Source organism: Equus przewalskii, chromosome 13, assembly GCF_037783145.1.
Source record: "Equus przewalskii isolate Varuska chromosome 13, EquPr2, whole genome shotgun sequence".
Lineage (NCBI taxonomy): Eukaryota > Metazoa > Chordata > Mammalia > Perissodactyla > Equidae > Equus > Equus przewalskii.
Genome location: NC_091843.1, coordinates 7,531,057 through 7,542,379, shown reverse-complemented (window position 1 = coordinate 7,542,379; position 11,323 = coordinate 7,531,057). Strand labels below are relative to the sequence as shown.

The 11,323-nt window shown below is 43.5% G+C and overlaps 1 protein-coding gene and 1 long non-coding RNA gene across 2 annotated transcripts in view; one reads left to right on the top strand and one right to left on the bottom strand.

Annotated features, from left to right (window-relative positions):
- Positions 1-437: 437 nt before the first annotated feature.
- Positions 438-1,722, bottom strand: LOC139075040 (uncharacterized). The gene is made up of 2 exons (XR_011525064.1): positions 1,595-1,722; positions 438-816 (listed from the first exon to the last, which is right to left on the bottom strand). It is a non-coding gene; the product is annotated as an uncharacterized lncRNA (long non-coding RNA).
- A 27-nt stretch (positions 1,723-1,749) lies between these two features.
- ATP6V0E1 (ATPase H+ transporting V0 subunit e1) overlaps positions 1,750-11,323 on the top strand; it is a 35,128-nt gene continuing 25,554 nt past the window's right edge. The window contains exons 1-2 of the mRNA XM_008509884.2: positions 1,750-1,987; positions 6,844-6,891. Coding sequence (XP_008508106.1) covers positions 1,884-1,987; positions 6,844-6,891 — 152 coding nt within the window. The 5' untranslated portion in view covers positions 1,750-1,883. The remainder of the gene's footprint in view (positions 1,988-6,843; positions 6,892-11,323) is intronic.

Sequence of the window (11,323 nt, the reverse complement as noted above, 5' to 3'; positions counted from 1 at the left end):
CAGTGGAATATTGTTAGGCCTTAAAAAGGCAGGAAATTCTGACACACGCTACAACATGGATGAACCTTGAGGACATTATGCTAAGTGAACTAAGCCGGCCACAAAAAGACAAATGCCGTATGATTCCACTTATACCAGGAATCTAGAATAGTCAGGCTTACAGAAACAGAAAGTAGAATGGTGGTTGCCAGGTGCTAGGGGAAGGAAGAATGGTGGTTGCTTAGTGGGTATGAAAAGTTCTGACATTAGGTGCATATATGAATATATTTAACACTACTGGACAGTACACTTAAAAATGGTTAAGATGGTCAATTTTATTGTATGTATATTTTACCACAATTAAAAATAAATTTAAAAAAAGGAATGGGAAGAAAGCAGGAGCAAACTATTTTCTCTAATTTAGCTCTGGCTGGTCTCACCCTTTCTTAACTATTCAATTCAGTTGTACATGTGTTTATTGAGGACATTTTATGTATAAAGTGCTCCTAAGGAGCAGAGATCAGTTAAAACAGTGCCTGTTCTCAAGGAGTTTGCCCTCTGGTAGAGGGTTGGTTAAGATACACACACACACATCAGTACAAGGACACAGGAGACGCATGAACGGGGTGAAACAGGCCTTGGAAACGGCAGGGCTTGGACTGGAACTTAAGGACAATGGAATTTCTGCGGACGCTGAGTCTTTGGGGCAGCAGTATGAGCGCAAAGATGACTAGTTTCCCACCTTGTTGGTCAGTAAAGGCTTGGAATCATGTTTAAGAGTCGCTACAGATGTTAAAGATTATTAGTCCAACTTCTCATTTAATCCAGGAATCCATCCTATTGGTGAAGAAAGAAATCAAGAAGTCATTCAAGGTAAGGAAATGTGACTATCGCAGGGACACTGCAGTCCATGGTAAAGCACGCTGCATTTAGTTTATAGATGTTTCCATCTTGCTTCTGTCGGTGAGCTTTATCAAGCTCCTAACCTGAGATTTGGTTTCCTCCTCTGTTTCAAGGTTGTCACAAACTATCATTAACATGTGCGAAAATCCTTGGCAAGCATTAGAAATGTCATGTTTACCTTTTCCTTACTACTCTGGTTAACTTCTACTGCTTTCAAGGCTCAGCTCAGGACCGGCTGGGGTGGGAAGCTGTGCACTCTGGTCCACTCTACCTTCACACTGCACTCAGCGGCCTGGTGGCGAGTCCATCTCCTCACCAGCCTGTGAACTCCGAGGGGGATCTCATTGATTTCTGTAACCCCAGAACCTGGCACAGTGCACAAAATATACAGTAGTGTAGTAGTAAGAGCACTGATCTGGAATATCACACCCTCAGGTTGAATCCTGGCTCTACCACTAACTAGCTGTGTGACTGTGGGCAAGATCCTCGACCTCCTCCCTAGGCCTGTTTTTTGCAACTGCAAAGTGGGGATAATAATTATAACTACCTCATAGGCTGTAGTGAAGTGTTCGATCAGCTCCAGCACTTCAAGCTCACAGCCCAGTGCCTGACATACAGGAATTCAGGAGAGTAACTTAACTATTGATAAGTTCTCCATATCTGTCTGTTGCATAAAAAGACGATAAAGCTGTAAATAACTACATTCTCTTACTAAAAGGGCCATGTTCTTATCAGAAAACTTTGCTGAGTCCCCCATGACTTGACCCTTAGCTCCGGCGCTCGGGGATGAGCGACGTCCCCCGAAGGAGCTGCAGACCCGAGACCGGCCAGGTGGGGGCGGGGCTCTGTCTCTCAGCGCCGGGGGTGGAGTCGGCGCTCGGGTCACGTGGGGCGCGGGAGGCGGGGCCTTGCGCGCGCAGGTCACGCGGCCCGGTGTTGACACTTCCGGGTGGGACCGGAGTGAGGCCGCCGGGCAGGGGCTGGCGGCTGGGGCAGCGACCATGGCGTACAGCGGCCTCACGGTGCCTCTCATCGTGATGAGCGTCTTCTGGGGCTTCGTCGGCTTCTTGGTGCCCTGGTTCATCCCTAAGGGTCCCAACCGGGGGTGAGTGTGCGAGGGACGCGCGGGGAGGACCGGCCGGCCGGGGGCGGGGGCGACCTTGCTGGCGTGGCCCCCACTCTAGAGTCAGGCCCCGACCCCCGTGCGGCACCCCGACTTCGTGGTCGCAGCAGCGTCAGTGTGCCCGGCCCAAGTGTGCTCAGGGGACCTCCTGGACCCGCTGGGGAAGGAGTTCTAGGGGGGTTTTTTCTCATCATGGTCATGTGTGGGGAGCGTGCAGTCGGAAATGGCTCTTTAGCGACCCTAGGAGAAGTCGGGGTTCGTCCCTAGACGACTTTTCCCCGTTTAGCCCTGCCCCTCCACCCGAGTGAGGCCTCATTTGTCTAAACTTAAAGGAAAGGATCCAATAAATAAAGCAGAAGTTGCCCTCTCTGCCTCCACATGTTGTCGCAGTTGCACAGGACAAGCTTGTGCAACGACGCTGAGCCCAGGCCTTGTATCTAGTGGGCGCCAGGAGGTCCTTGGGGCCTGATCTAAAGCGAGATTAATTACGGCACAGCAGGAGGTATTGTTGAGAAAGCCCTGCGTCATACCTGTCGGAGGGCGCTCCCGCCCGCGTAGGGAGTGTAACAAGTTCTTAGAACGACGGGTTAAGAAAGACACTTTTCCCCAGACTTCTTTGTTAAATGGAGCTTTATTTGTTCTGTAAGTAGACTTTTTATTGTAGTATGAAATAGACCTTTATCTTCAGAGGGGCTTTGGAACACCCTCTTTCTGGTTCCTCTTTTGCCTTTTAGTCATGTTTTCTCAGCACAAGATCGGGGCGGGGGGTGGTGAAACTTAGACCGAAGTCTCAGTTTGTCAGAAACACCATCTTTTGCTTTATTCTTTGAAACTAATTGGTGGCTTCACAGTGCTTTGCCTGCGCAGTAGGCACTCACATATCTATTGAGTGGATAATTCTATTAGCTTTATTAAAGGAAGAAAAGGCTATTATTTCCTTAATATTTTGTGCCCTGAGCCCCTTCTGCCCTCTGGAATAACCTTATATTAGACCTATTACTTCTGTGTAGCTTAAAAGTAAATCATAATTTGTTTCAAAAGGAAAAATGGTAGATGAGTTTCTAGGGTAGCATTTGGTCCTCCTTTACTCTCCTCCCCCCGTAACAGCAGTAATATGTGCTCATGTCTCCAACCTATAATAGATGATGGAGGGTGTCAGAATTCTGGGGTTATTAAACTAATTTGTATTAACCAAATTTCACTTCTTCAGACTTTTTTCTCCTACTGGAGTTAGAGAACAGCAAAGTACTTCTTTGTTGTGTTTCTGTCTTCAGCTGTTTCGTTACTGTACTGTCTGCCTTTCCAGCCTTCATACTCAGAAAAGCATTTATTAATGCGCTGGTGGCATTGACCACTCCTTTCTTAAAGGCTCCAATCCACCTGATTTGGGGTCCACCATACCCAGCCTTGGGGCCTGATGCCACTACTATTATCCAGGGTTGTGAAACCCCTCCTGTATTATGTGAGCCCCTCCGTTTCCAGCCCTAGTGTCATGATTCAGGTATTTGACCTGCTGGTGAAATATTATCCGGGTCTCATTCACAGCCCCCACTCCCATCCTTGCATTTCCTGCTCTTGGCAGGATTGAGCAGGTCTTAAAACACAGAGTGTCTCCTAGGAGTTACTGTGTTACACTTTGAGAAACACTGCTCCTTGCTTCTGATCCCTGTGACCTTGGACGGTTTAGTTAACTTTTCCATGTTCCCATTTCCTCCAAGTAAAATGGAAATATTAGTACCAGTTCCCCTTTACCTCCTGAAAAGACTGCAAATCAATTTTTTTTTTAAATACACAACGGAGCTGAATTGCTTCAAGGACTATGATGAATTTTTAATTTCTGAGAGCATTTCTGATTTGAAGGATTAGAAACATCTTCTTTAAAGCGATAAGTAAAGGTTCTGTGTGACGGGGAAGAAGGGAGACTGAGGTTCGGTCCCCTCCCTGTGAGACCCCTGTGCGTCAATGCAGAAAACGGGGTGAGGCAGGGAGAAGAACGGGCCAGAGCCAGAGCTCTTCTGATCCAGCCCCTCTCGCTCGCTCTTGCTTGCAGCTGAAAAGGGCAGGTAAAACCTGGTCTGTGCCTGGAACCAGCTTTGCTGACCAGTCCTGTTTTCCGTGATGTCCCTCTCTTCTCTTTAGGAATCCACAGATTCTCTAAACACTTCAGGCTTTCTCAGGGGGCTCCCTGTGTGCTCGGTGTTGGGGAGGGGTGGGCTGGAGCACCGGGACGGGTGCCAGGAGTTTAGTCAGCTCCAGGTTTTCAAACATACAGCACAGTAGAAAGAGGAGTACAAGCGCTGTACACCAGCTCCTCCATTCAATAGTTGGTAACGTTCACATTTGCTTTGTCCATGAATACGTGTGTGTATACATATACGCCTGTATGTACACATGCACACCTATATGTACACATATACACACAGACAGTTTTGCTGAACTGTTTGCAAATAAATCGCAGTCATGGTGACTCTTCTAAGTCCTTCAGCGAGCATTACCTAAGCAGCAGGACATTCAGAGCCGCTATTTCAGTGAGGGAGCTTTTGATAAGAAACTGTTAAGCAGGTAGTACAACGGAGCCTCGGCTGTTTCAGCGCTGAGATGGCCCTTTGAGGAAGACAGAAGACAGACGAGGGATTCCAGTTTAGGACAAGGGACTGAAGGAAGATGAGCAAAAGCTTGGAATGGAGAATGATAAACCTGTAGGGGGGAGGGGACTGTGAGGGCACCTGTGTTCAGGAATGAAGAGCTGCTGTTTGAGAGTAGAGAGAGGTGAGGAGCGTGCGTGGAGGGACTTGACTGCAAGTGAGGAGCTGGACTTGATTCTGTAAATCAAACAGATCTATTGTGCACCTGTCAAAGCTTTTAGCACAAACCTCATACATAGTTATTTACGTATTATAAGCATAATGTAAAAGTTCTGTTTTGAAGAATCGGCCTTCAAAATATATCCATTCTGACCAGTTCTCATGACCTGCGCGGCTACCAGCCTGGTCCATCGGGTGATTGCGATTTCCCCCTAACTGGTTCTCTGTTTTTCCCTTTGCCCCTCTTCCCCCAGTCTAATTCCGCCCAGCGTCAAGATCCCAATAGATTTGGAGTTAGGGTTTGTCGCTTCTCCCCTCAAATCCCTCCAAATACCTTCCCCTTTCCTTTCAGGGACTGCAGTGTGCCTCTTACGTCACCTACTGGGCTCTGCCTGCTCTGCTCAGCCACACAGGCCTCTTCCCCTTTGAATGCCAGGTCCCCTCTCCCCTGGAGCCTTTGCCCTTCCTAGTCCCTTGCCTGGAACACTCCCTCACCTCCGTGTTGCTCACGTGCCACCTCCGCAGCGAGTCCTTTCCTGACCACCCTCTTTAAAATTGCAACTCCACCCTCCAACTCCCTTATTCGTCTTTCCTGCTTTATTTTCTCCATCAGCCCTTAAGGACAATCTGGCTACCGACCATAGACAGAGAGGTAGTTGTTGTTTGTTTATTGTTCATCTTGTTTGTTGTCTGTCTCCCCCACTCTGGTGTAAACTTTGGGAGGGTGGGGGTTTTCATCCGTTTTGTTCACTACCCTCTCCCCAGAGCCTGGTGCATACTGGACACTCAGTGAAAATCTGTTGAATGAGTAAATATGCCAATACATTAGCCACATAAAATACACACAGAACTTCTACAGGATGGGTCAAAAAATAAATAGGAGTTCTGATATTTGCTTCTTGCGTTCTAGGAGATAGTCTTGCTTACTCCGTGGGATGTGGAGACCCCTCTTTGGAAATTACTCCTGTGGATGATGGGGGGCATTAAAAGGTGTTAAGCTGCAGAGTGCTGTGATGAAAAGAACATTTTAGAAAGATTAATCCGAGATGATGGTGGAAAGAATGAAGGAGAAGGAAGAAAGTTTTGAATATTCACACAGTTAGTTGAGCCAGGCAAACCTGACGAATTTGAGTGCTAACAGTGGAATAGAAAGGAAGAAATCCACATAGGGAGAGATGCTTCAGAGGACTGATCCACAGCGTTTGGTGACTGAGGGTACAGAGAAGGGATGAGCAAAATGTGACGGATTTGAGGCTGGGTAGGCTGGGTGGAGATGGCAGAGCTGCTGCTGGGGAGTCAGAGATTCATAAAGAGAGCCTCTGCAAAGAGAAATGGGAAGAGAGTTAAATTTTAGAAATGTTGAAATTCAGCTGATTAGAGATCCAAGTTTAACTGTTTTCAGACAGGAATGGAGATGGGGAGAGGTCAAGGCTAGGGAGTCATATTTTTAGAAGTGTATTCGTTACAGAGAATACTACCAAAGAGGGTCATTCCTTGGAAGTCAAAACTGATTGTCGCTGCAGCCTTTTCTGTTCAGTTTCAGATGGGTTTGGATTAGACCTCTAACCTGTGGCATCAATACACATCCCTTTATTTTATTTATTTATTTATTTTTGGTGAGGAAGACTGGCCCTGAGCTAACATCTGTTACCAGTCTTCCTCTATTTTGTATGTGGGACGCTGCTGCAGCATGGCTTTATGAGCAGTATGTAGGTCTGCGCCCAGGAACTGGGCCCACAAGCCCTGGGCTGCTGAAGTGGAGTGCACGAACTTTACCACTATGCACTCTCTCGCCCCGCCTCCCCCGCTGGCCCCAATACACATCCCTTTAAATACAAATGTTAGTTACGTTCTTAAACTTCTACCTAGTGCCCCCGGGGCCCACTGCAGTCTGCCCGTGTTTGAACAGATTCAGATCCGTTTTCTTGGTGCACCGTCCTTGCCAGTTTGATAACATGGGGAGGAGATTTCAACCATGTCTGCGTAGTTTGCTGGTTATCTAATGATGTTTGCATTTTTCTTTTTTTTTTTTAGAGTTATCATCACCATGTTGGTGACCTGTTCAGTTTGCTGCTATCTCTTGTAAGTATGTTTCTCTTATAAGTAGTTTTATCCTGGCATAATAAGCAGTTACTCTTTGTATTTGTAATGTGTGTGATTGAAAATTAGATCAGTGGAGCATGACTGATGTGCAGCTTTACACTTTTGTTTCATTGGAGCGTGTCCCTCATGTAACAGCTAGAAATCATGTCCTAGAGCTGGAAATAGCACACTTTTCGTATGTTCAGTATATTTACATAAGAACTGTGCAGATGCTTTGTTCTTCTGGTATTACAAGTGTGATTTATTTGGCATAAATTTAAAGCTTATAATCAGCTGGAAATGGTCATTGCACTACTTTATATTTTTCTCTTGTGAAGTATTTAGGCCTGCTCATTTCACTTAAATATCTCACTAGGAAGCCAGTAAAGCCATTCTTTTTTTTTTCCCAGTTATTTTATTGAGGTCATATTGGTTTATAACATTGTGTAATTTCAGGTGTACATTATTATGTATCACTTTCTGTGTGGACTGCATTGTGCTCACCACCAGTTGTCTAATTTTTATCCGTCACCGTACGTATGTGCCCCTTTACCTCTTTTGCAAACCCTCCCACCCCCTTCCCCTCTGGTAGCCACTAATCTCTTCTCTTTATCCATGTGTTTGAATAAAGCCTTCTTTATTGTGAGTTTTTTGTTTATTTGGTGAACAGAAGTTGAGTTAGAATTGTAATCAAGTACAGTAAGGATTACTTTTTTAAACAATTCACTGTACACTATGTCAAAGTATGATAATTAGCATCTACTTGAAAAGATTATATAGTTTATATAAACCATTGAATGAAAACTATTTGGGATATGTAAGGTAACTGCTTAACACATTTTTGGAATACTATTCTTTATCCTCATGAGCATCAGCAATGGCAGAACTGCAGTTGAACTGTTTTAAAGATGGTTTCAGCTCTGAAGAATGGAATGAGTCAAGCTCCAGAAAAAACGGTATTAATCAGTTCATGGAGAAAACCACTTCAGGGTATTCAAAGGCCTTACGATTTCTTTTTTTCCTTTTTCTTTTAATTGAAGTATATTTCACATGCCATTAAATGTATCCTTTTAGGGATTTCTTTTTAGAGTTTTGAACCAGTGGTTCTCTTTTCTAGAAGAAAGCTTTCTAGTTTCCCAAGGCCACCTTCTATGGAGAGTATTGGTGTTGGCCAAACTATTGTTTAATGCCCGAATGAGGTAGGAAGCAGCAATTCTATTCCTGTGGTGAAAGGCCATGGCTCTCTGTGACTCTGAGTCTATGAATTTCTTATATCTTGGGGCTTTTCACTAAGGTTTTTTGAAGAATGTGGGGATGAGCCAATTCTAGTTCTTGGCCTGGATCAAAATCTACCCTGACAGAGTTATTACCATGAATTTTGGCTGTCTGGCCCATCATTCAGTCACGTGTTTAAGAGCAGGTTTGAGAATTTACAGCTGAATCATAATCCACTGTACAAGCTTTGCTGAGCGGTGATGGTGGTGTTTGGCTGCTTCGGCGCTGGGGCTTAGATGATGAGGCTTTCTCCACTGGGCTTCTTTAGCCTTTCTTCTGGTTGGAGAGGTAAGAGAGGCTTTTTCAGGTGATAGCTCAGCCTCCAGAATGGGTGTCTGACAGGTGACATGTGAAGGGAACTCTTATACCAGCCGTGTTCATCTCTGAAGAGTAAATGAGAAGTACATGCATCATAAGAACTCGTCCTTTTAGTAAGGGTGACTGAACACCAGCCTGTCCTACTGAATCTCCCGTAGAAATCCGAACAAGGGAGCTCTGTGTCCATCCAGGAGCCAGGGAATGGTCCTGTGATTGAAAAGGCCTTTGTTTTTATTTTTTTGAAGCTCTCTGCGGCATGAGCAGTAAGGTTGGTGGTGAGGTCTTAAAAAAGAGAAAATGGTCACACAGAAGAACGACCTGAGATTAAACTGAGACGGAACAGAGATGTTTTGTAACTTTCTGGTCCTCCATCATCTTTGAAATTTGGTTAATTTTTATGATATTCTCTTTAAAACAAAGAGGAAAAAACCTTTCCAATTAGCCTCATTTTTAATTTTCAAGCGTAAAATGAATATTTGGACTTGGTTGGAAATTATTTCCCTTTGAGTCCCAGTGACTCGATTGAGAACTCCATGAACCCTTACCTCTTGCTTCTGGATTTTAGGCCATTTTTTCCTTTGTCCCACAGGGCTGGTGACTGCTCTGTTGACAGTGGATCAGTAGTGTCATCAGTGTGTTAATAAAGGTAGTACAGTGTTCCAACATTAGATGCTTTTGGAGGCCATTTTGTGGGGAAATGAGTTGGGTAGTACAGACTATGAAATTATTTTTTCATTTTGTTTCTTTGAAACCTGATCATATATTCTGTTTAGCAAAATATTTGCCTGAAACATATGAGTGGAATTCTAACACCAAATATTTTACATACCTTATTCCACAAAGGAGTGAGATTCTATAAGAAATTAAATTTGAAATTCAAAGAAAGCTTCACTGTTTGGCACTAGTAAATATATTTTCTTAAAACACCTCTTTTGAAGTAAGACACACCCAAAGAGACTTTGTATTTCCTAAACAAAGTCATGTTTTGAAATGCATTCATGGACTTTTAAATAGCCTTCTGTTTGTGGCAATTTTTTTCTCTTTCCAGTTTGTTCTAGTTTAAGATTTGATTCCATGGGGCATAACTTGTTTGAGCTCTGAATAAATCAGGATCTCTGCCAGTAGAACCAGAATCACTTTTGTTTCTTAAGCATACAATCCTATTAGTCACTATTTCTATACTTTCTCTTGGTCTTAAGTCAGTTTTTAATGTCGAATTATGTTGTGGCTTACCCAGAGTCACAAAACTCACATCATCTTCAAGGTAAATTAGAAATTTTGTATTGTGAAGATACATTTCCTTTTTGGAAAATGTGCTGTGTTTGTAGAACTTGACTAATTATAAATCTTACCAGCAGAGTGATATAGAAAAAGAAGTAGTGACTTTGTTCTGCTGGGGTGAATAATATTTGGTCTGATTACGTTGTACAATGGCTTTGTGAGTTTTTAAATAAGATGCTGTGTGTAAAAACGTACGAAGGACAAGAAAAATGTAAAGTAACATTACCAGTGATTTTTTTTTTAGTAAATTATTTTGATTCAAAAAACTGTATGTTACTTGTAAGCACAGTTTACTTACAAGGCTGTTGTAGCATGTATTTTGTTGGGCCTGATTAGAATGCATTCACGTAATGTATGTATTTAGAGTATACTGTGTACCAGGCACTGGATATACAGTAGTGAATGAATAAAACAGACATATCTTCCTGCCCTCCTTAGTGAGGGGAGACAGGCGGTAAACAAATAAAGAGCCAGGGAAGCCCCAGTCACTTCCCAGAGAAGTTCCCTCATCTACTCATTCCCGTAAACCCCTGTGACCCTAAACAAGTCCCCCCCTCACTCACCCCTCCAGCCTCCTAACACTCGCCATCACACAAGGACCTGCCCAGCCTACAGGAACTTTGGCCCACTTGTCCAGGAATTTGCAGATCCACAGCTGAGCCCAGCCTTGCTTTGGTCCTGGCTCTGGAACCAGTTTGGCCACAGGACAGGATCACCTCCTAGGGCCAGGGTCCTCCACTTTGGTTTCCAACCAGGTAGCCACAAGCTGGTCAGTTTCTGGGATGCTCTTTACTATAGCATATATGGGGTTTTTTTTTAACTTTTTTTTTTTGGACTTTTAAGACCTACTGTATGCTCTCTACAAAAGTAGAGAGAATAGTATAATGAACCTTCATTTGCCTGTCACCCACTGTCAAAAATTTTCAACTCATGGCCCATCTTGTCTCATCTCCACACACTTTCCCCCTTTGCCTGAGATTATTTTGAGGCAAACCCCAGACATATCAGTTTATCTATAAATATTGCAATATATATCTCTAAAAGATAATCATTCTTTTTTGCAAGTATAACCGCAATACCATTATCACACACAGAAAAGTTAATTCCCTTTATATCATCAAATATCCTATAATTAAATTTCCTTGGTTGTCTCTTTATTTATTTTACATTTATTGTTTCACTGAAGATGCACATAAAGACCACACATTGCAATTGGTGAATGTGTCTTCCAAGTCTGTCTTTATTGGTTTCTTCGCCATATCTCTTTGTTTTTTTTCTTGCATATTGTAATAGAAAAACCTGAGTTGTTTGCCCCTTAGTTTTCCAGAGTCTAGTCCTTGTTAATTGCATAACCATGGTGTCATTTAACATGTTCTTCTTTCTTCTGTGTTTGCTCTAAGTTGGTAGTCATAGCTAGGGGCTAGGTCACTTTTCAGGTTCAGCTTTTTGGTACGTTGTTTCATAAATGTTGTTGAGGCTTTCATCAGGAGGTACATAATGTCTGATTTTTCTTTTTCTTTTTCTTTTTCTTTTTTTTGAGGAAGATTAGCCCTGAGCT